The sequence below is a fragment of the Lagenorhynchus albirostris genome, chromosome 10, assembly GCF_949774975.1.
Source record: "Lagenorhynchus albirostris chromosome 10, mLagAlb1.1, whole genome shotgun sequence".
Lineage (NCBI taxonomy): Eukaryota > Metazoa > Chordata > Mammalia > Artiodactyla > Delphinidae > Lagenorhynchus > Lagenorhynchus albirostris.
Window position 1 is genome coordinate 96,834,206 of NC_083104.1, and position 26,097 is coordinate 96,860,302.

The 26,097-nt window shown below is 41.7% G+C and overlaps 3 protein-coding genes across 9 annotated transcripts in view; 2 read left to right on the forward strand and 1 right to left on the reverse strand.

The window, feature by feature from the left end:
• Positions 1–26,097, forward strand: part of NEDD9 (neural precursor cell expressed, developmentally down-regulated 9) — a 503,823-nt gene that overhangs the window by 467,081 nt on the left and 10,645 nt on the right. The gene's annotated exons all lie outside the window — the stretch shown is intronic.
• GCNT2 (glucosaminyl (N-acetyl) transferase 2 (I blood group)) overlaps positions 1–26,097 on the reverse strand; it is a 106,865-nt gene that overhangs the window by 1,411 nt on the left and 79,357 nt on the right. For 4 of the 7 annotated variants that reach the window (XM_060163699.1, XM_060163701.1, XM_060163702.1 and 1 more), the window contains exons 2-3: positions 23,462–23,554; positions 16,692–17,571 (exon numbers count right to left, since the gene is read on the reverse strand). In XM_060163699.1, the coding sequence (XP_060019682.1) occupies positions 17,381–17,571; positions 23,462–23,554 (284 nt within the window). In that variant the 3' untranslated portion in view covers positions 16,692–17,380. Of the gene's footprint in view, positions 1–16,691; positions 17,572–21,447; positions 21,930–23,461; positions 23,555–26,097 lie in introns of those variants that run through there. The other 3 variants (XM_060163705.1, XM_060163704.1, XM_060163703.1) reach the window with 3 other exon arrangements.
• Positions 93–3,736, forward strand: C10H6orf52 (chromosome 10 C6orf52 homolog). Its single transcript, XM_060163707.1, has 4 exons — positions 93–163; positions 393–573; positions 2,920–2,965; positions 3,579–3,736. Exons 1-4 carry the CDS (start codon positions 93–95, stop codon positions 3,734–3,736), a joined length of 456 nt encoding a protein of 151 aa, XP_060019690.1.

Genomic DNA, 26,097 nt, shown 5'->3' on the forward strand with positions numbered 1-26,097 from the left:
TGGGGCTGAGCGCGTTTAGACCAGGAGCTGGAATTGTTTATGCAGGAGTCAAAAGTGTGGATTTCCCATCGTTTTATCAAGGGTCTGGATAAATGACTGAACAAGAGAGTTTTGCAGGTTTCGGCATAGCGCAACAAAATAATTATTACTGGTACTGGCAAAGGTGAGCTGATTTTTCCTACTCTGAACGAAAAGCGAGACCGGTAGTGGTCTGTTTCTTATACGAATTGGCAGTGTACAAACTGTTGCTTTGAAAATAGGTGTGCTTAAAACAGTGAAAGCGGAAATCATCCTTACGTGTAACGTCTGGGAAAGACGAGGGAGTCCTGGGTTTTTGAGTGATTCTGCCTTGATTGGTGATGTCATTCCTGTCCTTTCCCTTCTGCTCTTAGAGTGAAGCCAGACTTCCATTCCTGCCAGGGTTACCCCTTTGGCAACTGGTACGAGCAACAGCACAGCTATTATCCTCCTTCTGGCTATAGCTGTGCCTATGGAACGGATGGAAATGGACCCAACCTTTATTCTGTGTGTGAGACCTCCGGATACCCAGTTGAAACTTCGCTTACACCCAAGGTATCTCTCCCTGGCATTAATACTGGGTGGTTTGGGTGCCCCGTATGGAAACATCTTTTTTCCTTTCCTCACGCTTCCAGATCCTCTCATTCAAATTCCCACAGCCCTGGCTTCTGCTCCCTAATTTAGTACCAGAGAGGGAAAGCTGATGACCTGAGACATTTTGACTTGCAAACAATTTCAGTCCTCACTGTTTTCCAAAAATAATAGGTTGGTGAAGTCTGTGCGGGAATTCTTGCTACTAAATTGTAGCTTAGCATCATTCAATAGAGTTTACCCTTAAACACTTAAAATTGGACAAGAGGTACTTTTTTTTTTTTTTTTGCTGTAGCAGCAAACATTAACACATGGTAATTTTTTGATGACTAAAGTAACATATTTCTTTAAAAGAGGTATTGGAGTAAGAGAAAGTCTCCACCACCCCACTCTCTTCCCCGTTCCGTCCCCGCTTAGAAGAAAGCATTGTTCAAGTGGATGTATGGCCTCTAGATTTTCCCTTCTACTCTCACTAAGTCACTGTGAATGGGCTTACTTTCTGTTTGGGGAGCTCGAGGCGCCTTTACTAGAATGGACAGTGTCGGATAGTCTTAGTAGTTTGTTCCTTGCTTGCTGTTGTTATGTTGCACCAGGAGAGCTTTCTTTAAAAGTTGCCCATTGGGATGTGCTGTGATTTTAGCTCATCACTTATCGACTGACATTTTAAATGTTTTTGGTGCTTTAACAAACTTCCTTTTACCTCTTTTCAAGAATTTGAGTGTTTTTTGGCTAAGGGAAAAATTCTAGAAGGGGACGTTCTCGATTAAAGGATATGACATTTAACATCTTAAACAGCAAAAGCTTCTCTCCAAAGAGCCTGCCTGAGCTTACACTTTCCATTGATGGTATGACTTGCTTCTCCATGAGGTTCTGTGTGTGATTAGCCAGTCTGACAGGTGAGGAAAGCATTTGTCTTTCATTGGAGGCAAATAACTTTCAAGTGTTTATTGGTATCTGTGCTCTGTGACTTCATTGGTGTCCTTTGTCTACCTTTTTCCTTGTGTCCCCCCATTTTCTTGACTGTGTGAGATATTTACATAATAGGGAAATTAGCGCTTTGCAGTCAAAGTGTTACAAAATTTTTTCCCCAATTTGTGTGCACAGTAACACTTTGTGTGATAGCCTTGGCTTTAACACCTAAGCCTTCAGTTTTTAAAACGTGCATTTGCTTGGTATTTTTTTGCCCAGACTTTCATTTCCAATTTTTCAAGGCTGTTTCTTTTTTTGGGTTTTCTGGCTGTGCCTCGGTGCTTGCGGGATCTTAGTTCCCGGACCAAGGATTGAACCCAGGCCCTCGGCAGTGAAGGTGCCAAGTCCTAGCCACTAGACCAGCAGGGAATTCCCACCTGAGGTTTTATCGTATTTTTCTTCTTTCACTTCTCTCTTTTTTTGTGCTCTTTTGGGAGATGGTCTGACTTCCTGTGGTTAACTTTGTATCTTTAAATAGAGAGGTATAGGTTTGAGTATATTATCAACTTCAGAAATTAACCAATTATGCAATGGGTGAACTGAGTCCATAGAAGAAAAGTCACAAAGGATTAGCATCAGACAAAGGCGTCTGGCTTCTCTGAAGTTTTGGGGAACTAACTCGGCTCCTGGGGCCTGGGCGAGGAACTAGACAGCAGGGACCCTGGAATCAGCTGTGTGTCCTTGACAAAGGCAGGTTCCCAGCCGGTGCGTGCAGAGAGGAGTTGTAAAAACTTGCATTGTCCCAGGAGAGCCCACAGAGTCTGGAGTAACTAACCAAGATTTATTTGGGGAGTGCTTCTGGAATTAACTTCATTCCTTACGTAAGAAGATAATTGATTGGTTTGCTTTTCTGTAGCCTCTGCACTTCCTTAAGCATCTACTGTCCTGGTCCTTAGCTGAGACATGGGGTGCGGGGCGGGGGGTGTGATTAGAAGGCCATGAGGGGTATGTGCTCATGGAGACTTTGCAGATTGTCACCTGGAAGGAAGGGCAGAGCTCCAGGTGGAGAGTTGGGTACCTATTACAGTACCTGTGGAGTCTGATGCCAGGGTCCCTGCTGTCTGGTTCCTCGCCCAGGCCCCAGGATGTCAGTTAGTTCCCCAAAACTTCAGAGAAGCCAGACGCCTTTGTCTGATGCTACGCCTTTGTGACTTTCTTCTATGGACGCGGTTCACCCATTGCACTTATATCATTTAAAGGTTCTTTTAATCAAAATTCAAAGTAAAGTTGATCAAAAGGGAGTTTAGTGTATATTATTTTTGAGAGCTAAATTCTTCCAAGAGAGTGAGTAACCCTTTAAGTAAAATTAGTTTTTTCTTAAAATACTGATTTTCATTGTAGGAAACCACAGCTCTGGCTGAAAACCAAGATGAAGATTCACTAGAAGGTAACAGAGAACTTCTGTTGCCCTCGTTGAAAACAAAACTAACCCCTTTTCCAGGTTCCTCATTCACTCAGCTGGCTAGAAACTGAAAGATCCTACTGGAGAATTCTAGTGTAGGTCTCCCTCTGTTTCTGAATTAGTTGCTATAAACAATTTATTCACTTATAACAATCTGTTAACAGATAAAGCAGCATGATTATTTTTCAAAGCCCTGTCGTAGGGATTTAGTTCTGGTTCACTCTTTGGCATTGTATCTGCCCAAGTCCTCATGCTAGAAACTCAAGACTCATCCTCGACCCTTCCTTTCTCTTCTGCTCCAAGTTTAACGCATTTCCAAGTCCTGTCCGTTCATCTCCACGGGCGTTATCTCTCAATTCCATCCATTTTCTCCATCTTTTCCACCATCTAGACGCTCATTGAGTCTGGTAGCACTACTTTTTTAGCTTCAATTTCTAGGTCTTATTGAAAGTAAACACACAATTAAAAAAATTTAACATTAAATGTCTGCAATATTTCCTGCTAATGTGTTTTTAAAAGCTCTAATTTTAAGCCGTTTCTACTATGTGTCCTGTAAAACTGTATTTTTTTTTTTCATATGTGTTCTTGGCTTCTGCAGATCCAAATCTTCATTTGAATATTGAGGAGTTAAACAAAGAATTTATGGTGGAAAGTGAAGAACTCTATGACTCTCTCATGAATTGCCACTGGCAGCCTCTGGATACAGTTCACTCTGAAATCCCAGATGAGACCCCCCAAAAGCAAGATGTTCATTGAGCTACCCAACTATCACATTGATTGTATCTTGTTTTGTTTTTGTTAAAAAAAAAATTCTCCCAGGAATGTATTGGATTCTGTATGCAAATACAGATTGCCAAGACTTAGATGTGATTGAGATGAGAGAACATAATGTAAATAAATTTTACCAGCACATTCATTTCCAGAAGTGTGGTTACATTATGGTTTTGTTTGTTTTTTCATTTTTTGGCTGTGCCACGAAGCATGTGGGATCTTAGTTCCCCAGACAGGGATCGAACCCACGCCCCCTGCATTGGAAGCACAGAGTCTTAACCACTGGACTGCCAGGGAGGCCCCAAGTATGTTATCTTATGTAAGTGCCAGAAGAGGTCGCAGAACTATCATGGTAGAAGAGGCTGCGCTGTTAAGACATTTCAAAATAGGTTTCCTAACACAACATTGTAAATCAATTAAAAAAAAAGAGATAATAGGTTTAATACGAGATGGGCCTAACCTGAACTGATGGTGGCATTAGCTACTCTGATATAGTTTGCTGCTTTCCTCTGCTCACAGACAATACAAGGTTTCTCGCCTGCATCTAGTATAGAAAAATGTAGATTAGAACTAGATGTTTGCTTTCCTTTTCCTGACCCCAGGCTCTCTTATGAGAGAACTAGACAGCAGAAGTCAGTGGAAACTCACTTGTCACAGCTGAACCCTCAGCATGGAAAAAGTGTGCTTGATCAAAACAGATGATCAGCCTTCTAAGAGGAATTGGACTCCCATAAACACCAGTTCTGAAACTTCAATGCATATGTTGACTGTGTCTCTTATAAAATATGGGTTCTTGGGCTTCCCTGGTGGCACAGTGGTTGAGAGTCCGCCTGCCGATGCAGGGGACACGGGTTCGTGCCCCGGTCCGGGAGGATCCCACATGCCGCGGAGCGGCTGGGCCCGTGAGCCATGGCCGCTGAGCCTGCGTGTCCGGAGCCTGTGCTCCGCAACGGGAGGGGCCACAGCAGTGAGAGGCCCGCGTACCGCAAAACAACAACAACAACAACAACAACAAAAACAAAGACCGGTTCTTTAAATTTTAGAAATCAAGCTTTATGAAAAACTTGCTCTTCCTTTCTTCTCATTTTGCCAAGCACCAGTGAGACTTTGTCACACAGTGGCATTCTCCGTGGACCAACCTTGGACAGTGGTTGGAAAACTGAATCATGAGAAATCTGATAAGTCAGTCCTATCTCTCATCCTCCACTTTCATGAAGCAACAGGAAGGAGTGTAGACTCAGAGCAAGTGTAGCCAATTAACCTGTGACCTACTTTGTATTTCCTGCAAGCTGACTATGGGTTTTACATTTCTACATTTAAAGTGTTAAAAACAAAAACAAAAAACCCCACAAAAACAAAGAATATATGGCAGAGTCCGTATGTGGCCGGCAAAGCCTAAAGTATTTATTTTCAGGCCTTTCGTAGAAAACGGCTGCTGGTTCTTGGTGTAAGTGGCTGGGACACACCAATAAATATCAAAAACGATTGAAGAAAACTGAAACATGAAAGAGAACCCCCCAATTCAATAAAGAGAAGCACCACCACCTAAGAAAACAGTTAATAACCGAAAGAAAACTGAAGTAAAACTATAGAGACATGCAGTTTTGGGTCCTTAAACTTGCAAATTAGTACTAGGATCAGCTTGTAAAATTCTGTTAAGAATTCTGCAGTGAAAACCTCTATAGTTTGTCTTAAGTTGTTTATGATCATATCATTATTTGCTATTATTCACCTTTAAGAATTTTTTGTCCTTAACAAATGTGTACCCATAGTTTAGCAATAAGGCCACTACAGTAAACCTGTCAGTGTGAGGTACATTGTGTGTATGTAAGTTTCTAAGATGGTCTCTGTAGTAGATGGCTACTTCAAATTTATTTCTTGAATGATACAATTATATTAACTTTTTCTCTTATTATGTAACCTTTGGACATTCTAACTTGAATGACTAAATATAGATTACAAAATGAATGTGGAAATTTCAAAAAAAGAATTCTGCAGTGATTTTTATTGGAACTGCATGAAATTTATAAACTAATTGGGAGATAATTATTTAATTCAATTAAAATATTGAATCTTTCAATCCATGGAAATAGTATAGCACTCCATTTTAAAAAATAATTATTTCTTTTTAAAAATAAATTTATTTATTTATTTTTGGCTGCATTAGGTCTTCGTTGCTGCATGCGGGCTTTCTTAGTTGCAGCAAGCAGGGGCTACTCTTCGTTGCAGTGCGCAGGCTTCTCATTGTGGTGGCTTCTCTTGTTTTAGAGCGTGGGCTCTAGGAGCACAGGCTTCAGTAGTTGTGGCACGCAGGCCCAGCAGTTGTTATAGCAGTCCATTTTTAAGTCTTTTATAAAATTTATATGTTAAAGTCTGTACATCTTTTGTTAGATTTACCCTTAGTAATTTATGGGTTTTTATTATTGCTTGAAATATTCTTTGCTGGTATATATAAACACCGTTCACTTATATATAATGATCTTATATTCAGCAACCAGCTGATTTTATTTACTAATTCTAGTAGCTTTCCTATAGGCTCTTAGCTTATCTACCTTCTAGACAATCACACTGTCTGAAAATAATGGCAAATTAATTTCTTTTCCAATTCTTACACAAGTTTTTTCTTTTTCTTACCTTATTCAGGTGACTATAATTTCACTGAAAATGTTGAATATAGGATTGGTAGTGGACATCCGTATTACAGACTTTAAAGGAAATCCTTCTGAGATTCCACCATTAAGAATAATGTGTCTGCAAAAAAATTTTAAAATAAAAAGAATAATGTGACTAAAAATGGAACTACCACATGACCCAGCAATCCCACTACTGGGCATATACCCTGAGAAAACCATAATTCACAAAGGTACATGTACCACAACGTTCACTGTAGCACTATTTACAATAGCCAGGACATGGAAGCAACCTAAATGTCCATTGACAGATGAATGGATAAAGAAGATGTGGCATATATATTCAATGGAATATTACTCAGCCATAAAAAGGAACAAAACTGAGTTATTTGTAATGAGGTGGATGGACCTGGAGTCTGTCATACCGAGTCTGTCTGAAATAAGTCAGAGAGAGAAAAATACCATATGCTAATGCACACATACGGAATCTAAAAAAAAACCAGTACTGATGAACCTAGTGGCAGGGCAGGAATAAAGATGCAGAGATAGAAAACAGACTTGAGGACTCAGTGGGGGAAGGGGAAGCTGGGATGAAGTGAGAGAGTGGTACTGACATATATACACTACCAAATGTTAAATGGATGCCTAGTGGGAAGCAGCTGCATAGCTCAGGGAGATCAGCTGATGCTTTGTGATCACCTAGAGGGGTGGGATAGGGAGGGTGGGAGGGAGGCTCAAGAGGGAGAGGATATGGGGATATATGTACACTTATAGCTGATTCACTTTGTCGTACAGCAGAAACTAACACAGCATTGTAAAGCAATTATACTCCAATAAAGATTAAAAAAAAAGAATAATAATGTGTTTGCAGTAGGTTTTTTGGTACGTAGTTATAATTTCAGCTTATCTGTGAGTTTTCTCATTTAGCCTCATCTCCTTTGTCTCTTTGGAACCAAACCAGGTTCATAGACATTCATATTGCCTGTCTAGGCACCTTGGACTCATTAGTGTAAAAAAGAGAAGGCTTTTTGACCTCTGAGAATGTCCCCTCACCTTGGAGAAATCTTCTTTGCTGGTTTTTTTGGAGATTTGTAGAAATACACATCTCCTGTCTGCTTCCTCTCACATGCAACAGTATCCCATCTTTGCTGCTTTGGAAACCCTTCTGCATACTTTGTGGTTTAGAGTTTCAATTTCTTCTAGTTTCATCAAGTTAGAGTTTCTAGTTCTCATTCTCCTTGTGGCTTTTGCATATCATCCATGAAAGGAGATTACTAAGCACTTTATTGATGTCTTCCAAAGAATCACAGCGGATTCTTATCAGAAATTTACAAGCTGAGGGACTTCCCTGGTGGCTCAGTGGTTAAGAATCTGCCTGCCAATGCAGGGGACATGAGTTTGAGCCCTGGTCTGGGAAGATCCCACATGCCACGGAGCAACTAAGCCCGTGCGCCACAACTACTGAGCCTGCGTGCCACAACTACTGAAGCCCATGCGCCTAGAGCCCATGCTCCGCAACAAGAGAAGCCACTGCAATGAGAAGCCCACGCACCGCAACGAAGAGTAGCCCCCGCTCACTGTAACTAGAGAAAGCCCACGCACGGCAATGAAGACCCAATGCAGCCAAAAACAATTAATTAATTAATTAATTAAAAATAAAGTTACCAATGATTAAGACTTTATTAAAAAAAGAGGCATACATTAAAAAAAAGAAATTTACAAGCTGATCCTAGAAAGATCATGGTTTTGACTAGATTGATAAGTGTTGATTATGAATGATAAATAAGGTTTCTGCTGTACTCAAAGGGCAGAGAGGATTATGCTTGGAACTTGGCTTGTGGTACCACCATGTCCAGGGGTACAAGTTAATAGGAGCTCAGTTCCACCTTATACTCAGCTGTGCCATGAAGGTCAGAGTTCCTTCAGAAATGATGATTTCAGTCATATCACCAAGATGAAGCTTAAGCAAGTGAGGTTTTGGGTGTTTTTGTTTTGCTAGTTGGTTGGCTTTTTGGTAACTCTTCATGTTAATATATTTTCATACTTACAGAAAAGCTAAAGTAATAGTACAAGCTCCACCAGTTGTTTGTATATGTTCCATTTGCTTTACTATTCTGTGTGTACGTGTCGTGTACACATTTTGAATCATTTGAGAGTATGTTGGAGACGTCATGCTACCTCACACTCTAAACACCTTGGTACTTCCTAAGTAAAAAGAATTTTTTGTATAATCAGGAAATTTAAAATTGACACAATAGTATTATCTAATCCATAATCTGTATACTATTTTTTTCTATTTTCCCAGTAATGTCCTTCATAGCTTTCCTTTATACCTCCAGTTTAGGATCTAATCCAGGATCATGTGTTGCATTGATTTTCATTTCTCAGTAATCTCCTTTAATCTAGGACCATGCTAGTTATTTTCTACAATGTTGATCAATTTGGGTTTGTTTGATGTTTTCTCATGACTACAAATTCAGTTTATTCAGTTTAGGGACACCACTAAAGTGATGTTGTGTCCTCAGCGCTTTCTATCAGATTGACTGTGAGTCAATCTGTCCCAGTGTTATGTAACTTTTTATGTAACTTATATCCCAATGTAACTTCCCCCCCTCACCCCGGCTGTGCAGCACCACTTGCAGGATCTTAGTTCCCTGACCAGGGATCAAACCCGTGTCCCCTGCAATGGAAGGGCAGAGTCCTGACCACTGGGCCACCAGGGAATTCCCAGTGATATAACTTTGATCACTTGATTAGATGATGTGTTTAGGCTTATTTTCACTGTAAAGTTACAATTGAATGCTTAAAATTAATAAGTAATCTATGAGGAGATATTTTGCAACTATGTAAGTATTCTGCTCCTTGTCAAACTTTCACCCATTAGTTACAGCAACCATTCATGATTTCCTAACTCCATTATTCCTTCTGTATTTATTAGTTGGTCTTTTACTGTAAGAGCTTTCCCTTTTCCTCCATTTAGGTGTGTACATATGTATGTATATATGCATGTATGGATTTATGGACTCAGTTATTGAATTACAACCTATTACTATCATATTTATTTGGATGCTCAAAGTGTCCCAGATTAGCCAGCAGGAGCCTCTTCAAGGTGACTTCTGTGCCTTTTGATATGTTCTCATTATTCTCTGAGTACTACCCTAATTTCTGGTGCTACACTATGTTGCAGACTTATACTTTCCCTGCCCAAGCACGGGAACCAACTTTTTCTTCAAGGATCTCTTGACTCGCTGGATTTTCAACAAAGCCAAGAAATACATTGGTAAAGGCAAGTCTCAACGTCCAACTACAGTCTTTGTGATCAACTGCAGAGAGCAAAACTGTAGTCTCAAAATCTTCCCTCTATGGCAAGGTCTTGCCTAACAGCCTAATCTAGGAGAAACCCACTCTCTCCACATCTGTTGACCTCTGTCACTTCACCCTGTTTTATTTTCTTCACAGTGACACTTAATCACTACCTAAAATTATCTTGTTTGTTGATATATTTTTGTAATTTTTCTATCCCTTCAACTACGATACAAAGGATCTGTCAGTCTTAATCCACGGAACCTGAAACTGGCATAGTGCATTTGTTAAATATAGAGAGGAATGAGTGGAAGCTTCCTGCTCAAAAAAATCCTATGAAAACACAACAATATCTCTTTACCCCCATTTTATACTGTGGAAGTTTTTCAAATGGCATTTGCCCAGATTCCCACCATCCCTTAGAAAACTTTCTTGATCACATATCCAGGTAGGAAAATTTCCATGTATGGCAATGACTACAACATCAGTGTTTTAGTAAATTTCCTAGATTTTCAAATATTTCTCTACCAGCCTGTATTTAAGTCACTCTGTTGTTTTTTGTAGTTGTTATCCCCAAAGAATTTCATGTTATTACCGTGGTTATTTTTTAAACCATCATTCTTCCACTGGGTCATCTCTGATACACAGCCATGCAATTGGAAAGTCTAATTCGGGTACTTCCTGCTGAGTCCTCTGTGAAAGCCACCATGGAATGCTAATCATGGAGTTATCATGCCTCACCTGCTCACAGGTATGTGGCAGGGGATCACAAAAGGTGTTAAGCACCAGAGTTTCAATGTGCGGACCTGGCAGTAATCAGTGCCTTTCCTCCTTGCTCTTCACGACCCATTACACCTATTTAGTAAAATCCTAAGAAAATGAATCTAGAGTTTCCCAACCAGTGATCTGTAAGACGCAGGACACATTTTAACTGCCCTACCCCTGCTTCCTTCCCCACCATTTTCTTAGTGATGTGACTGTGGATTTTCTCTCCTCCCCCATCCTTTTCTTTTATCTCATTTCCATAGTCTAGAATAGAGAATGTACAGAATTTTCCTTTTCATAGTGCAATTTTCATCTGTAAATATCATTTGAGACCAGTCCCTTGCGGTCATTTGGTTTAATGTGATGGCACTACACGTTACTGGGACTCACCTTACCCACCTGGTCTGTCCTGTGCAAAGGTGAAAGTCACCTGGCTCTGACTCTCAACACACAGCCAGCATAGAATTAAAAACCAAACCAAACTGGTTTTGATCATTGAACTTTGGTTTTGTAAGAAGTTAACATTAGAAGTTGGGTGAAAGGTCTACGAGAATTCTCTGTACCATTTTTGTAACTTTTCTCTGCAGTCTAAAGTTATTTTTAAATAAAACCTTTTCGAAAGCCATCGAAAACCTTCCATCGTTGCCTTGTGTACAGCTGATGCCCTGAAGCTCACTAATAATTAATTCACTTTAATAGAAATAAATGGCTTGAAGTTCATAAATTCACTTTCACCTTGCACTAACTTTTTCAACCATTTCTCCTAACAGCCTCAGCTCTTGATCACACGCCTGAGATTCACTTTTACAGTTTGACACATGATGCTGGCCAATGGTTTCTGAATTTTGCCTTCTTTTCATAAGAACTCTTTTGTTTGGGACCATTCAGCCCCCAGTATCCTTCCCAAGAGGGAGGTCAGCCTTCCTGGGCTGGCTCCCAAGGACTCACCCAAATTAATCTTCCCGACAGCCACCCCGGAAGCTCACCACTTTCAGAGCTTGTAGGCGTTCGTCGTGGAAAAGTGGGTATGGTCAGAGTCACCTCTTACCCACCTCCTTTCAGAGATATCACTGTTAGTCTTCTTTCCAAGGTCAGAACTTGGCCCTGGGAGGTTGACCTCCAGTGTCTTTCCATTGGCTTGATCTCTTAAGCCCTTAGCCATCCTGACCAGAAGAGGGAGTAGTCACAACAGGAAACTTCTAGTTCTGGCATTAGTCTTCCCAAACTCCAGTTATTTGCTTAGTCTGTTCAAGGGAATCTCTGCTCCCGTTTCCCACTTGGCATAGACTGCTATGCATAGACTGCGATCCTAAATTTTTTTAAATTTTTATTTGGCTGCGCCGGGTCTTAGTTGTGGCACGAGGGACCTTTGTTACTGCATGTGGGATATTTAGTTGCGGCATGTGGGATCTAGTTCCCTGACCAGGGATCAAACCCAGGCCCCCTGCATTGAGAGCACGGAGTTTTAACCACTGGGCCACCAGGGAAGTTCCTGCTCTCCTAAATTCTTACTGTGTAAAAAGATTAACAGTGGTGACCTTTCCCTCTTACCTTTTGAAGTAATATGTGCAAAGAAAAAAAAATTTTAAACCAAAGTCACTCATAATTCCATTAAGCAACAAAAAAGAGACAGCAACTGGGGTTTTAAAAAACATTAGAATCATAATATATTTTTATTTATACTTATTTTCTGGTATTCTGATTCTTAACTCAATAAAGGATATCTACCAGAAATCTACTTCAAACCTCCAACATCATGTATCAGAGTTAAACATGCCCTTTAATGTTGGGAACAACTCAAGGACAGCTGCTATCACTGCTACCATTTAAAATTGTATTGCAAATTTCTGCGTGTCAGAAGACAAGAAAAAGAAGGAAAAGGTAAAACTGTTACTTATTTTAAGGAATTTTTTATTTTTTCAGATTATTTTCCTTTATTGTTTATTACAAGGTATTGGATATAGTTCCCTGTGCTATACAGAAAATCTCGTTGTTTATCTATTTTATATATATTGTTATGTATTTGTTAATCCCTCCTAATTTATCCCTCTCCCCCTCTTTCCCCTCTGGTAACCATAAATTTGTTTTCTATGTCTGTGAGTCTGTTTCTGTTTTGTAAATAAACTCAGTTGTATTAATTTTTAGATTCCACAGATAAGTGATATCATATTTGTCTTTCTCTGTTGGACTTAGTATGATAATCTCAGGATTCATTCATGTTGCTGCAAATGGGAATACTTTGTTCTTTTTTTATTGTTGAGTAATATTCCATCGTATACATATACCACATCTTTTTTATTCTTTCATCTGTTGATGGGCATTTAGGTTGCTTCCATGTCTTGGTTATTGTAAATAGTGCTACTATGAACATTGGGGTGCATGTATCTTTTCAAATTAGAGTTTTCATCTTTTCTGGATATATGCCCAGGAGTGGGGTTGCTGGATCATATGGTAATTCTATTTTTATTTTATTTATTTATTTTAAAATTTATTTTATTTATTTATTTATTGGCTGCGTTGGGTCTTCGTTGCTGTGTGCAGGCTTTCTCTAGTTGCAGCGAGTGGGAGCTGCTCTTCGTTGCGGTGCGCAGGCTTCTCATTGCAGTGGCTTCTCTTGTTACGGAGCACAGGCTCTAGGCACAGAGGCTTCAGTAGTTGTAGCACGCGGGCTCAGTAGTTGTGGCTCACAGGCTTCAGTAGTTGTGGCTCGCGGGCTGTAGAGCACAGGCTCAGTAGCTGTGATGTACGGGCTTCATTGCTCCACGGCATGTGGGATCTTCCCGGACCAGGGCCGAACCCGTGTCCCCTGCATTGGCAGGAGGATTCTTAACCACTGCGCCACCAGGGAAGTCCCTATTTTTAGATTTTTTTTTTTTTTTTTTTTTGCAGTCGCGGGCCTCTCACTGTTGTGGCCTCTCCCGTTGCGGAGCACAGGCTCCGGACGCGCAGGCTCAGCAGCCATGGCTCACGGGCCCAGCCGCCCCGCGGCATGTGGGATCCTCCCGGACCGGGGCACGAACCTGTGTCCCCTGCATCGGCAGGAGGACTCTCAACCACTGCGCCATCAGGGAAGCCCAACTCCCCATTCTTTATGTATGGGCTCGGAAGAACGACTTCCTCCCAAAGAGTGTTGTATGGAAAAAGGGAAAAACCTCACTTTACGGTGGAGAATCCTGACAAACACTACTTAAGCCAGGTGACCAAGGCCAGCATCAGCTGTGATAAGCTAAGTCGATAGTGTGTACCCTTCATATCATGTGATGAAAGTGGTACTTTACCTCTGTGGTCTTCCTCCTCCAAACCCCCAAATTCAATCTAACCATGAGAAAAACACCAGCCAAAACCAATGGGTGGGGGGCATTTTGCAAAACCTCCAACCAGCACCCTTCAAGATTGTCAAGGTCATCAAAACAAGAAAAGCCTGAGAAACAGTCACAGCCCAGAGGAGACTGGAGAAACATACTTAAACCCAATGTGGCACTTGGATAAGATCCTGGAACGAAAAAAGGATATTAGGTAAAAGTTAAGGAAATCTACATAAAGTATGAATATTAGGTAATAGTGATAATGTATCAATATTGGCTCATTAATTGTGACAAATGTATTATACTAATGTTATATATTGATTATGTTATATGGGAACTCGGTATTATCTGTAATTTTTCTGTAAAATTAAGACTATTCTAAAAGTAAAAGTTTATTTTTGAAGGGTCCACAAAAGCAAGTTGCAAAAAGATATAATTTCTATTATACATCTCTATAATCAACTCATTTTAAAAAAGCCAGTACATGTGTCTTTGTGTATATTTCCATCGTATACACAAGCACGTGTATATAACTGATGTAGAACTATAGAACTGTGTAGTCCAATAACCACTAGTCACATGTGGCTAAAAATAAGTAACATTTCCTCAGTCACACTGGCCACATTTCAAGTGCCCAGTGGCTAAATTGAGTGGTTACTATCTTGGACAGTGTAGATACAGAACATTTTCATCATTGCAGAAATTCTTTTGGACAGCACTGCCACAGGATATCACCGCACTGAAAAGACACTTCAGAATATACACCAATCAAGTGATTACTCCTGGAGAAAGGAATTCACTTTTTATTCTATATTCTTCTGTATTCTTTCTATTTTTTTTAACCTATGAACTTGATTTTATCATATTGTATAATTTTTTTATTGAAGCATAGCTGGATTTATGTATTCTTTCTATTCTTATGAACATATATTTTTATTGTTTTGTAGTTTGAAATGTTTTTCACTTCAGTTTTTAAACATTTTGCATTAAAAAAATGGTGCATCAGATGTTGTTTAAATGAGTTATTTTCCTCAGTATTTCTGTCATTTTCCATGTGTCTGTTAGAGGCAAAATTTGTTTAGCCAAGCTTAGCACTGCAAGGCTGCTCAAAAACTTTGGCATTTGACAATCCAATAATTATGATAATATTAACGTCTTTTTCCTAAATTGTACCTTGATTTTTAAAAAATAAATAAAGGAGGCAAGAGTAGAAGGCTAACTTCTTCCTTCCTCAGATTTTAAAATGGTTGTACCCAATTTAAATGAAACTGATCTTCCATTATATTCTCTTCTCTATCATTCCCAATTATTCTCCCCAACACTCCACAGAGGAAAAGCTTAATTATTTTTCAGTGGATGGGCATTTTTAGACAAGTATGTGCGTATGTATGAATGTATTTATTTGTATTTTTTAGAAAATGTTAGGAGAATTATCTTCAAATGCCAATCAAATAAAAATGCACAATAGCCCCAAAGGTGGAAAACAATATATTAATTTATTTCCAAGAAAACAACACGGAACATCATCGAAAACAAAGTTTTCAGGGCACCTCCAAGGGCTAGCAGAAATCCACTAGTCCAAACACTACACTCTTCCAATATTAAAGTACTTTAGACATAGAAGAAATGACCAACAACTGACATGTAAACATCTTCTATTCCAAAAGATTTCTTGTTCTACAAGAGAAAGATCCAGTGTAAAGCAACCCTTCTTCTCAAGTGGTGTCATGTAAATTAGTTGAAAAAAAAGGTATCTTCAGATTCTGCCTTTAGCTCTGGGTGTGTTCCCTACCCCTGGACTCTTCATCAACCAATACAGTTCCATCTTTTTTTTTTCGGTAACAGGAAAAAAGAAGGCTTTACTTCAAAGTCACTAGAAGTCATTAAATTCAAAGTCATTAAATGTGATTAACATTCAACAGGCACAATTACAGAAAAAAATAACGTTGCGTGGATTAAATGTATCATTAATTGTAGTTACTGTTGTTCATTAGAATAAATAAATATCAAGGAACTGGATGGAATATAAGAGTAGACTTCACATTTTTCTGACGTGACAGGACGTTTTCTCAATATTAACACTGAGACCATTCTGGGATGCTAAATATGGCTTTACTTCACCTTCTCTAAATGTTCCACCTCAGGAAATGAACAGAGGAGACCAATAAGAGAATCCCGATTCTCAGACAGATCATGAGAGCTTCCCGAGAGCGTTGTGAGATTTGAAGGCCATGAGACGTAAAGGAGCAAGCAGAACACCTACAGGACACAATCGGCTGTGGCTTCCGTCTCCTCCTTCCCTTCTCTCTTGGGAATAATCTCTGATTTAGACCTCACTTTGTAATTTCTGATATCCTGGGCCTGGTATCACAGTCTACAACCCCGCACATGAAGGTGTTAAAATACAACCACCCTGTGAGATTCTCTAGAGCAGCCTTTCCAACGTGGACGTTATTGCCAGGACTTTTAGAGTGAAAAAGCTTCTGACTTACTTCTCCTCCTTGTCTCCGCACGTGTCTGGTGTATAATAAACACTCAAGAAATACTTATTGACCAGATGCTGAATGAATGAATTGGATACATGAATGGGACGAAGTGACCAAAAGGCTCACACACATTTGAAAGCTTTTAAAAATCCAGGCACTCCTATGACCCCCAGGCATTGCAAAGCTACCCAGAGCACACTATGGACTCCTTAAAGGCTCATGGGACAGAATTTGGTCTCCACTTTGCAGATAAGATCACTTTGGTTGGGGTGGAGAGTAGTGGCAATAAAGGAAAGTGATTTACTCTGAGATATTCAAGGCTTGAGGCTAAACCCATGCAATAGCACCTCTCTTCTAGAAATTCTTCATGCTTCAAGAACTTTTCCATGTTCTCAATGGAAAACAAGAAAGAGGGATCAGAGCACATTCCGAATATTCCGAATATTCAGAGCACATTCCGAATATTCAAGAAACGGATTCCCCCCGGGGGCCTTTTACTGAAGAGGCAGGCAGCGACTGCTGTCTCCAATTCTGTCTCCTGTGAATGGCTTTAAATTCTATCCAGAACTTTAGACACAGGAAACTTGAAAATGCTACTGTTGAAACTCAGGAACAAGATCTAGTTCTCAGTTCTAGGAGCTCAAGTTGTAAAGGAGATTGGTCAGTTACCCAAAAAGCGATTTCTATGCCTACGTGCAGGTAAGCAAAGAGCAGGGGATATCCACCAATGTGTGGCTAGAGATCTGTCATAAAAGATTCCTTCTTCAGAGAAACCCAGTTCTTTTTCTCCTAAATAGTATTATCCACAATTCTCCTTTTCTTTAGAACATTTATATACGATGAAGATCAGATGCAAATCTGAGGACAGTTATTTATCACTGATCAGAACATTAGCCTGATGCAGAGACGAGCCTCAAGAAACCGGCAGAGTGGCCAAAGCGCCAGCATCGCTCTGCACAACCACCCTGACAGCATATTTCACGGTGTCCAGAGAATATTTTAACATGTAATAATGTAGTCAGGTCCTGAAGCCATAACCTTGGCCCTGAGACTGTTCATGTAACCCAGGCTAAGTTTTTCTCACAAAGGAAAGCTCTCCTTTCCAGCTGCGGTTTTCCTTCAGTCGTGAGTGGCAGTAGATCAAAAATACCAGCTGGGCTGTATTGCAATTTCACTCTGATTTAGGGTTCTTTCTCTGAGCCTCAGCTCTAGGCATTCCACAGTAAGGGGGTACGTAGTGAGCTCAAACTTGTTAGCAAAGAGGCTTGACGAATTAATCAACCACTTTAAGTCTCCGTTTCCATAGATACAAATGCCATGGACGTAGTGGCCTGTAAAGGAAGAGAACAAGAAACAGTGAAAACAGGCTTGTTTTTGAGTCAGGGGTAGTGAGCTTGCAAAGTGGTAGGGTTACTGCCTAACTGCTGCGTGGCTAGCACTGTGTCAAGGGCTACAGGATTGTGATGAAACAGCGTTGTGCTGGCCCAGCCCACGAGGACGTTAAACTTTCTACGGGGAGAAAGACGTACAAACATGCATTTGGAGAAAATGAGAGTTAAATAATACAAAGAAGTAACACACCAGGCATCACAAGGCCGTTCGTGGACCGTATCATGAACTTTGGATTTCATGGATAAGAAGCTCTAGAAGTGTAGAGATGGGAGAAGTCTTGATGGGCTGTATTGGTCAGGTCTCTTCTCTGAGCTCCAGCCTGGTCTAGCCAAGTGCTTGCTTTATCTCTCCTCTTAGGTGAGTAATAAACCTCACCCGTAGGTCAGGTCTCAAGTCCTTAATCCTCTCCAAGTCTTCCCCATCACAATCCACAGCAAGTCTATTCTTCAGTGCCCTGGGCACTCCTCCCCCTTTTTTTCACACCCCACATCCAATCTGGTAGCAATCCTGTCAGCTCAACCTTCAAAATACTAACAGAATTTGACTACTTTTCACCACCTCCACTACCTGCATCCTAGTCCAAGCCGCCTCCATCTTCCTGTCTGAATTGTTACAATAACTGGTTTCCAGCGCCTCCATTTTTGCCTGTTAGTACATTCCCAGCACAACAGCCAGAGTGATTGTTTTAAATGTAAGCAGAAGATGTCTCTGCTGCTCAACACCCTCTAATGGCTTTTCATCTCACTTGCAGTAAAAGCCAAATTCCTACCAATGGCATTCAAGACTCCTCAGACTCTCCTGGACTCACCTCCCACCACTTACTCATTCAGTTATAACCTTTAATAACCCTTCCCAGCTCGGTGCTTTGTGACCACCCACAGGGGTGGGATAGGGAGGGTGGAAGGGAGGGAGATGCAAGAGGGAAGAGATATGGGAACATATGTATATGTATAACTGATTTACTTTGTTATACAGCAGAAACTAACACACCATTGTAAAGCAATTATACTCCAATAAAGATGTTTAAAAAAACAAAACAAAAACCCTTCCACATTCACATCAGCCACACTGGCCCCCTTGCTGGTCCCAAGCACCCCAGGCATCCATCCGTGTTTGCGCTTTCTCCCCTGTACCACATCCTGCTACCAGACAGCCTCAAGGCTCCCTCTGGCGCCAGCCAGGGCTCGGCTTCAAGGTCAAGGTCATCTTCTCATATGAGGCTGTCTCTGACCTCCTTCCCTTCTTTCCTGATTCATTTTCCTTTTGACACTTATTACCAAACGTGTTTGTTTGTTTATTGTCCTTCTCCCCAGACTAGAATATAAGCTCCTGAAGAGCTAGAATTTGAGACCATTGTGTGCACTTCTGTGTCCCCAGCATCTGGAACAGTGCCTGGTAAATATTAGGTGTTAAATGAATAGTTGTTGAATAAAAGGATAGAGAAGGATGAGTGGAGAGTTCACAGGTGGGTAGAATTGGGAAGCATCAGGGGGATGGATGGGAAAGCATCAGGTGGGAAAATGCCTCTGGAAAATGTAGAGATGAGAATTTTCTGCTAGAATAGAGTTTGTTGGGGAACAGGTTAAAAACAAGGAAGTTGGTACTCTTTCCAGCATTTCTTTGCACATGGTAGAACTATTATGGTTGACTGACTTAAAATAGATGAAAGTTGGGCCTCTTTTATCCCATAAAGGGGTTGGGCCTTTTTATCCCTTTCTTATGAAAGGGCTCGAGAAGTTGTGTATTTTTTTAAATTTATTTTTGGCTGCGTTGGGCCTTCATTGCTGCACACGGGCTTTCCCTAGTTGTGGCGAGCAGGGGCTCCTCTTCGTTGTGGTGCGCAGGCTTCTCATTGCGGTGGCTTCTCTTGTTGTGGAGCACGGGTTCTAGGAGCACAGGCTTCAGTAGTTGTTGCACGCGGGCTTCAGTAGTTGTGGCTCGCGGTCTCTAGAGTTCAGGTTCAGTAGTTGCGGTGCACGGGCCTAGGTGCTCCGCAGCATGTGGGATCTTCCTGGACCAGGGCTCGAACCTGTGTCCCCTGCACTGGCAGGTGGATTCTTAACCACTGTGCCACCAGGGAAGTCCCTGAAGAACTTTTTTGAATAGAAGAATCAAATGATGAAATAGATTTTAGCAAGATTAATTTTGCAGAGCTTTGCAGGGTACATTAGGAACCAGTCAAGAGACTACAGTAATTGTGTAAACCAGAGAGCAAATCTGTTCAAAGTTAATGGTTGCCATGAGTGGGAAAAGAAGGCTATTAGAGGCAGAGCGCAGAAGGACTGACAGGACTTGGTGATTAACTCAATGTGGCTGGAAGGAAGTTCAGTAGACAGAGAAAATCACTGGAGAAAAAAGCCGGAGTTTAAGGAAGTTAAAGAATAACCGGGTAGTGGCTGGGAAGAACTCGGTAGAGGGGCAGCACGCCCATGCTTAAGAAATGGCAGTGAACAGGAGAGAAGATTCCAGGCTGGATCAAGCAGAGGGTGCCTAGACAGCTTGCTCTTCAGGATAGAGGCAGTAAGTACACCTTTGCTTAGGAAAAGAAACAGCAGAGAGGGAGACACTGAGAATGCAAGAGAGCAATGGGATAATTTAGGGGGATCCACACACAACTGAGACCAGATGCTGACCTTGGTTGTGAGGATAGGTAACTTTTCCTCTTGAAACAGGAAGCAACAATGAGAGAATGGGTCCAAAATGTTCTAAGATGGCGGAAAGGGATGACATGACAAAGGAATTGATAAGGAGATTTTAATCAAATATCTTCAAAGTTCTTCCTAAAGTTGAATTGATCACCTTTTGAGAGTAGAAACTGTTTTTTTTGTTTTTGTTTTTTTTTGCAGTACGCGGGCCTCTCACTGCTGTGGCCTCTCCCATCGCGGAGCACAGGGTCCAGACACGCAGGCTCAGTGGCCATGGCTCACGGGCCCAGCCGCTCCGCGGCATGTGGGATCCTCCCGGACCAGGGCACGAACCCGTGTCCCCTGCATCGGCAGGCGGACTCTCAACCACTGCGCCACCAGGGAAGCCCAGAAAGGCTGTTTTAACATAAGACTGGGAGCTTAAAGGTGGGCAGAAAAGCTCAAAAGGTGTACCCCGGGAAGAGTACCAGGACAATAATGACGTAAATAAAAGAATAAGTAGGCAGCCAGAGGGTCTAGCTGAAGGTAGACAGTGGGTGAATTTAGGGGCGTTCTGTGACATTCTTCAACAATGTCCTGCTTCAGGAACCACAAATGGCAAAAAGCAGATGACAGTAATGATTACGTGCAGGAATCAGCCTTGTAGGATCAAACAGCAAGGGAACCTAAAATGCTAGCAAGAACAGCACACAACAGCTGACACAGTACACAGGCTGGACGAGGGGTCCTCAGAAAGAAACTGGTAGAAGGAGGAAAGTTGAACCTCTGGAAATTCCAATTTTAAAAAAGCAAACACATTTAAAACAACAACAACAACATATTTGAGATGTGGGGATACAGCAATGAACAAATCGGTCAAAAATCCCAGCCCCGTTGGAGCTTCTATTCTGTTCTGGGGAGAAAGGCAGTAAAATATATACTATGTAAGTTGGTGAAGGAAACTAGTAGGGTGACAAACAGATAGTAATCAGAGATGGGAGCTCCAGGTTAAAGACCATAGGTCTAGAATGGTACTCTGTGATTTGAAATGCTAAGAGAGTTTGTAAAGTGGGTACACTCACAGGTTTGGAACAAATCCTATTACTCACAGCCAAGCGGAAAAGGTCCAGATTGTATTACTGACTTGCTGGTTTAGCAAAATGTTCTATTTCCTCTGGACTATGTCTTTTTCTTTTCCCTGTATAGTGGTCTGGGGACAAACATTTTTTATGCTATGAACACTGTAAGGCTTTCAGATGGCATAACAGATACTAAGAGAAGGAAAAAAACGAGACATTTGTTTGAGAGGGGCGTGGGCTACCCAAACATCGTACCCTGTGTAGGTTCCTGGCTAGGGGCTATCTTCATGGCCCCTACCTGTCATGTGATCAGTAAAGGTCCCTATAAAAATGCAAACCTGACTTGTCTATACCTTCTCTACTGAGGTAGGTCCTGGATACAGGTGCTGACAAGGAGACTGAAGGTAAAGCTCTCCTTGGGGGGGTTGTGTGTGTGTGGCTGAAACACAGTAGACAGGAGCTTTGGGGGGGGGCTAGAGCTGTAATGTAATCACATCACATGGGTCCTTGCCGTGGATGTTGGAGTCCTCAAGTGTCACGGCTGGAGAAGAGGTGGAGAAGCAGATCAGAGGATGACCAGATCAGAGGATGGTTCTAAAGGGAAGGTGATAGGGGTTATAGAAGGAAGTGGAGAAGGCAACCTATCCCAAATATTGGGACCCTGCCTGATGGATATGGTCCACTTTCTAAGGAGATCAAAGAGCAAAGTACCCTCCTCTCCATCCCCCTCCCCCCACTAGGAGGGCAGGCCACGATGAGAATGCAGGCAGGTGACAATGAGCTGTCCTCTGGGGAACATGTGGGCTGATTGAGGTAAAGATGTGACTACGCTTAAGAATAGAGTGTGCAGTGACACGAGGCTGCTGTCATCCATAATGGAAGGGGACCCCCGAGAGACAGACACCGGAAAGAGGGTGAGTGTAATGGAGAGATGTAGAGAAGCAGCACTTTGGATGTTCTCATCTGAAATGTTAGGTGTAGATAAGATGGGCTGAGGATAGAGCCGTAGACTGAGTGGAAGAGGAGAGGAGGCCAAACTTCGTTACCACAGGGAGAACGGGGCAAACCTTCCTATTCAGTCACTCATCCGTTCGCTCAATCACTTATTCACTGTATATATATTTATTGCCTGTTCTTATGGGCTGAATTGTATTTCCCCCAGATTCATATGTTGAAGTCCTAACCTTCCAGCACCTCAGACTGTAACTGTGTTAGATGTAGGGCCTTTAAAGAAGTAATTAAGTTAAAATGAGGTCATGTGAATGAGCCCTAATCCAATATGACTGCTGTCCTTATAAGAAGAGATTAGGACACAGACACACACAGAGGGTAGGTCATGTGAGCACACAGGGAGAAGACGGTCATCTACAAGTCAAAGAGAGAGGCCTCAGGAGAAACCAAACCTGCTGACACATTGATCTCGGACTTCCAGCCTCCAGGATCGTGAGGAAACAAATTTCTGTGGTTTAAAACAGAAAGTCAAGTCTATGGTACTTTGTTATGTTAGTCCTAGTCAACAAATACACATGCCCACCATGTACCAGGCAAGAGTTCGAATACACACTAGGACTGATGAAAAGCCTCCTTTACAAGGTTCTGTAGCAATGAAAACTACTTGTTTTCTAGTTCTTATCCACTTGGAGGGGAAACCTCTCTTGTTGCTGTCACCTGCCATCATGCCAGAGCTGCAGCAAACACCTCCAAGCCACCTGGAAACCTGTCCGTAGGGGGAGCAGAGGCGGACACGAGGGATGGGAGTCAGTGGTAAGAACATGACGTCACTTCTCATCCTGACCACTGTCTCCTCGTAACCGCTGCACGCCCAAAGGAGCAGAAAGAGGAATGAATAATAAGGAAAAGGCAGAAACTTGCAAGAAGAAAGCACCGTTACAATTTGAACCCACCTCTACATCTCCCTAGAAAATTATAAGCTGGAGAATGTCTTTACGACACTTAGATTTACTTTTCAAGGACTGTGTCTTGAAGCCTCTTGCTACTCTGTTTAATAATTCACAGATTGGTCTAAATGAACCAGCAGGGCTCTCTGTGAGAACCCCTGTATTCCACAACCTTCATGCCAATACCAACAAGCAGTGTGGCCTCACAGTTTCAAATGAATGCCTCACCGTGGCAGCCTCCGTGTTTATCTTCCATGTCAAACCACTTTACAGCTCTGAGGTTCCCGGCCCACGATGCGTTTGGCATGGAGCCAGGAACACCTGCAATGTTGATAAAGAAGAAAAGCAGAAATGAGAACCAAGAAAGAGAGGTGTCAATTTCATCAGTTAAGCTTCCAAGTCATGTTTATTTTCTCCCAGTATATTCTCTTTCGTTTCAGATTTTTCATCATTGGTACAAAACCCCACAGGCTTATGGTGCGAATAGTTGGTAGTTATGGATCTAGACTTGCCACCAGTAAAAACAATCCATTGGTTTTTTTCATAATTTGTGCCCAAGCCTGCAAGAAATGCCATTGCATGAAAACATAATGCAGATGAAGAAGCTGGAGATTTTTGGTCTCAATGCCTTTTAATTAAATTTACTTTTTAAGGGACTTCCCTGGTGGTTCAGTGGTTAAGAATCCACCTGCCAATGCAGGAGACACGGGTTTGAGACCTGGCCTGGGAAGATCCCACATTCCACAGAGCAGCTAAGCTCGTGCGCCACAACTACTGAGCCCCCATGCCACAACTACTGAAGCCTGTGCACCTAGAACCCGTGCTCCGCAAGAGAAGCCACCGCAATGAGAAGCCCGCGCACGGCAACGAAGAGTAGCCCCTGCTTGCCACAACTAGAGAAAGCCCACGTGCAGCAAAGAAGACCCAATGCAGCCAAAAAATAAATAAATAATAATAATAAATATTATTAAAAAAATAAATTTACTTTAAAAAATTTTATTGGAGTATAGTTGATTTACAATGTTGTGTTAGTTTCAAGTGTACAGCAAAGTGAATCAGATATGTATTTCCATTCTTTTTCAGATTCTTTTCCCATATAGGTTATTACAGAATATTGAGTAGAATTCCCTGTGATATACAGTAGCTCCTTATTAGTTATCTATTTAATATATAGTAGTGTGTGTATGTTAATCCCAGTCTCCTAATTTATCACTTCCCCCCATGTTTCCCCTTTGGTAACCATAAGTTTAATTTTGAGATCTGTGAGTCTGTTTCTGTTTTGTAAATAAGTTCATTTGTATCATTTTTAAAATTAGATTCCACATATAAGTGATATCATATGATATTTGTATTTCTCTGTCTGACTTACTTCACTTAGTATGAAAATCTCTAACTCCACTCATGTTGCTGGAAATGGCATTATTTCATTCTTTTTTATGGCTAAGTAATATTCCATTGTATATATGTACCAAGCAAGTCTTCTTTCTCCATTCCTCTGTCAATGAACATTTAGGTTGCTTCCATGTCTTGGCTATTGTAAATAGTGCTATTATCAAAAAATTTTAGGACTTCCCAGATAACATTTATCCTAAAGTGAAAGCTCAGAAAACAGGCCACTCGATGTCTTTAGTGCTAATAAGTGAGAGAGATTCCAGGGTCGCTCCTGTATGAAGTTTGCAATATTAGACATATGGAACTCAAGCAATGTTTTAACACAATATCTTTTTTATATGCTGAAGTTCTTGTTGAGCATTTGGTGTTGCCAACCACTGTGCTGGGCAGTAAGGGATAGTGTAAGTGACAGACACAATTCCTGATCATCCAGTAAAGATGATGAGCCCCCAAGCAATGGTTTTTTTTTTTTTTTGGCTGTGTTGGGCCTTCGTTGCTGTGCACGGGCTTTCTCTAGTTGCAGCGAGCAGGGGCTACTCTTCACTGCAGTGTGCAGGCTTCTCATTGCAGTGGCTTCTTTTGTTGCGGAACACAGGCTCTAGGCACGCGGGCTCAGCAGTTGCAGCATGTGGGCTCAGTAGCTGTGGCTCGCGGGCTCTAGAGCACAGGCTCAGTAGTTGTGCCGCACAGGCTTAGTTGCTGTGCAGCATGTGGGATCTTCCCGGACCAGGGCGCGAACCCGTGTCCCCTGCATTGGCACGTGGATTCTCAACCACTGCGCCACCAGGGAAGCCCAAGCAATGGGTTTTGAGCTTTGAGTTTTTCCTAGACTGGTGTGCACTGATCTACCCATCTTCTCTATTTCTTTCAGTTGTTCTTTTGACCAAAAGTTGCTGACCAATACTTGCTGATGCATTACCAATTAATATTTAACTCACCTTTGAACTGTAAAAAGCCTTTAAAAGGGAGAGGAGGGCATTAGGCTGCCATTCTGCTAAACCAGGGCTTTTCCATGTTGGCACTATTGACAACGTAAGCTGGACAACTCCTTGTTGTAGAATCTTCCTTTGCATTGTGTGATGTTTAGCAGCATCTCTGGACTCCACCCACCTGATGCCAGTAATACATATCCCCCCAGTTGTGACAATCAAAAATATCTTCAGATATTGCCGAATGTCCCCTGGTGGTGCAAAATTTCCCAATTTGAGAAACACTGTGCTATCTCCAATAACCTCCATCTCAATAAATTTTGGATGGGTCACAGAGATTGAAGGGTCCATTTAATCACACACAGTAGGACTTCCCTGGTGGCGCAGTGGTTAAGGATCCGCCTGCCAGTGCAGGGGACACAGGTTCAAGCCCTGGTCCAGGAAGATGCCACATGCCACAGAGCAACTAAGCCCGTGTGCCACAACTACTGAGCCTGCGCTCTGGAGCCCACGAGCCAAAACTACTGAACTGTAGCCCGTGCA